The 3,538-nt window shown below is 40.8% G+C and overlaps 1 protein-coding gene across 1 annotated transcript; it reads right to left on the reverse strand.

Annotated features, from left to right (window-relative positions):
• Nucleotides 1-550: 550 nt before the first annotated feature.
• LOC132400386 (immunoglobulin lambda-1 light chain-like) lies at nt 551-3,244 on the reverse strand. Its single transcript, XM_059981331.1, has 3 exons — nt 3,193-3,244; nt 2,738-3,085; nt 551-873 (listed from the first exon to the last, which is right to left on the reverse strand). Exons 1-3 carry the CDS (start codon nt 3,242-3,244, stop codon nt 551-553), a joined length of 723 nt encoding a protein of 240 aa, XP_059837314.1.
• Nucleotides 3,245-3,538: the final 294 nt, after the last annotated feature.

Raw genomic sequence — 3,538 nt, forward strand, 5'->3', positions numbered from 1 at the left:
GGTGGTTTACCTGTTTATAAAGCCTGTAAACAGGACAGCTATCAAATCGGTGTTGCTCAGTGATTAACTACGCCAATTTCTTCCATTGCATTACACTGTGCCAAATGAGCCGCGCCGTGGAACCTGAAAACCAGTTCAGACTTGCTACAGGTACAGGATTGCCATTCAGTACTGTAATCAAGAGGAAGTAATTTCCACAGAGAAAAGAGAGTGAGATGATCACTCTTTCAGAAATTTCCGGTCATTTTTTCCCCTATCACAAAAAAAAAGTTACGACATTGCATTTGAGATAAGTTTGCTGACTTTATTGAACCACTACAAAGAGTGCTCCGGATGCAACAGTCTGTAGTTATGTTATTTAATTAACAGAAGCAAATTTCAATTAATCTGGAGTCTTCAATCAATACTAGCTTTCTGTCAACAGAACAGAGTTTGCAGGGAACAAATCGTAAAAGCTGAAGGACGTATTTTTAAAAATATAGTATTCCAATGAATTAAAGGAACAAGTTGTCAAAGAACTTTTCTTAGCTCAGGTAACAGGTTTATGACATCAAACACAGCGAGATCTTGCGATATTTGCCCGGAGCGGGTTTGCTTGAGTCTCGTGTTTAACCACACAGGAGTAAAGCTCGTGTGAGTTCCAGTCTGAGGCTCTCAATGTCAGGTAACTGCTCACACTGAACGTGTTGTCCGTTTCCTGTTGCAGTCGGCTGTTCTTTACGCCGTTCCTTCTCGCACTGCCGTCCACAGCCCACTCAATTTCCACAGCACCCGGATTAAATCCGTTCACTAAACACACAAGCGTGGCGGTGCCCTTCACCCTGATTTCGTCCCCTGAAGGGGCCAAGACCGATACGACTGGGAGCCGAGGATCTGGTTTAAAAAAAAACAGTGGCAGTTATGTAAAGGCTAAAGAAACGATTTCACATAGCACTGACATATTCAATGTAATTAACCAGCATGTTTTTATCTCTACACCTTTCAAAGTAAGAAATCCATACCAGCTGTTTAAGCAGCACAAGAATTTTCAATAATGATGTTGGAATTAATTCAACACTACTACAGGAATTACTTCTTGTAGAGCATGCTCACGGTTAATAGACAGGAGAGATCGACATAATTTGTAAAGCGCATAATTGTACAAAGAACTTTGTTCTCTATTTCCTTAGCTTTCTGTCTAAGAAGAACCCATTAGTCCTCGGGAACCCTGAAGTTCAAGATGTATGATGCTAAATAGTTAAGTAGAAATATAAAATTGTGAAATGTGAGCTGCACTGATTCAATACCCTAAATGTTAACCTTCATTTTAATATTCGAAAGCTATCAGTTCTGTTCAGCCTCTCATGCTTTAGTTTGAAAACCTTATGAAGCAAAAAAAGTAGATGTTTCACATCAGTAAAGTGATGCGGTAGTGTCTTTTCCTAATTTAATGAAGCAATTAGGTTGTTAATGTTAAGCTTTAAATATTGAACAGAATAACCTTCAACAACTTAGATTGTGACAAAGAAGCAAACCCGTTATGAAAATAAACGGGGAAAACGCAAATACTGAAAATCTGAAATGAAACTTTAAAATGGTAAGGTTACCCAACAGTTTAGTACACAGCACGTGTGGAGAGAGAAACGGACGAAATATCGTTCGTAGCCTAAGGTTGCAGGAGATCAATTATACAGCTTTCGTTACATGCACGTGCAGTTCAGCTCTTTGAGTGATTATCCAGAACGTTTGACGTTAATATTTCATCTCCTTCTACCTTAGGCCACGAACCTATCAATCACCCCAAGTAGCAGGCCAGCTCTGAAGTATCGTAGACAGAACATGTAGCCTAGTTTCGCTCTCTCGAGATGCTATTTGCATGAACGCGGTTGCTCAGGAATAGAATTAGCCTCTATGTTTCCGTTCTTTCCTGCATTCCATCCTTCTCGGTGCCACAAACTCCTGTTGGGTTGATTTCTATGTTACCTCCGAAGTAGACAGCTTTCATTTCAACTGAGATTTTGAATTGTACGACCACGGGAACAACGACCCCGCGTATCGGATGGGATCGGATGGTACCGGTTACAGCCTAACCGGCATAAATATTTATTGATATCTATTAAATATAGAGATGCAGCGCGGAATAGGCACTTCCTCTTCCGCACCGTCCCGCTAACACTTGAGAACCCCGACTGAATTTCAACCAATTAATTCTAATTCTTTGGCAAGAGATGGCAATAAGATTGCAAATGATATAAAAGGCTTTAATATGTTCGATAGTCCTGGAGAAAAAGAAAGACGCTCAAAATAAACTCAGCTCAACATAAGGAATGCAAATCATGAGGGCACCTATTAATACTCTCTGGAATCCATTTTACGAACCGCTGTGAACACTGCATCGCGGTAACAAACAAAATTATTATTCATAGTCATCTGCAACTGCTCTGCGTGATAATTATATTATAAATTTTGGAATTGAAAGCTATTTCACAAAAACTTGGAGGAAACTATTAGCTTTCATTTCCAATTATTCTGCTGAACCGTTCGAACGGGACGGGGAAACGTGAGCAGGCAGTGAGGGGTGTGGGTGGGTGAGGGAGGTGATGTTGGCGATGTGGTTAACGTTAGAACAGGAGAGCAGGATTCCATCAAGACAGATTTATTATGGATGCATATTCACTGCAGATTTAAAGTTAGATTATGTCATTATTTTACAACGATATCTATAACGCACGCTTCAGAAAGAAGAAGTTTTACTTACTGCCCACTGTCACCCTTGTTCCTTTTCCGAATATTAAGGCGTTTTTCCACATGGCGCAGTAATAGTCCGCAGCGTCCTCCGATTGAACGTTGGAAATTGTGAAATATCCCGTGTTGCCCGACTGAAAGCCGGAGAACCTTTCTGAAACTCCCGGACCTCTTCCAGGGCTGCTCTTGCTGGACCAATAATAGACTAAAAGCCGGGGAGTCTTTCCAGGAATCTGCTGATACCAGGATATACCGTCATAATTCCCTAAACTGGCCCCGGACATGGTACAGCTTAATTGTAAGTTCTGCCTCGGACTGATCGACTTGGAAAGCGGCTGAGTTACTGTAACTTCTGCGCGTAAAATCTGGAAAAAACAATGAGGCAGAGTTTGTAATGGAAAACGTGAGAGAATCGTCCCAGTGAAGCAACCTTGAGAAGAAATCTAATATCGCTAAAAATAAAATAATCACAAGTCGCAAGATAAAGGAGCGCACTGACAACACGGATCCAGTAAGACATTGTAAATGACTGAATTGAGTCGGGCAGTGCAGCAATTTCTGGGTGAACTGGTTTCTAAACTTGTTGCCAACTCGTTTATGAAGTATGTTGCAAGGTGTCACCTTATTAATGCAAATTATAGCCTTCCTTGAGGCCAATCAGAAGTTGCCCGCTTCTCCGTGTGACCCCATTCAAGCCTGAAATGGTTACATGTTCCGTATTTCGTATCACTTCGATGTGTTTTTAAATATTAAAAGCAAAAATTAAATGACAGAACAAACATGAGGAAATCTGCAGATGCTGGAAATTCAAATA

This window comes from Hypanus sabinus, chromosome 10 (assembly GCF_030144855.1).
Source record: "Hypanus sabinus isolate sHypSab1 chromosome 10, sHypSab1.hap1, whole genome shotgun sequence".
NCBI classification, from domain to species: domain Eukaryota; kingdom Metazoa; phylum Chordata; class Chondrichthyes; order Myliobatiformes; family Dasyatidae; genus Hypanus; species Hypanus sabinus.

Coding starts and splice junctions, on each gene's coding strand:
- LOC132400386 (XM_059981331.1), bottom strand. CDS start 3,244: ATGTCTTACTGGATCCGTGTTGTCAGTGCGCTCCTTTATCTTGCGACT. Junction 3,086..3,192: donor CCTTTATCTTGCGACTTGTG/ATTATTTTATTT, acceptor TTTTCCAGATTT/TACGCGCAGAAGTTACAGTA. Junction 874..2,737: donor AACAAGGGTGACAGTGGGCA/GTAAGTAAAACT, acceptor TTTTTAAACCAG/ATCCTCGGCTCCCAGTCGTA.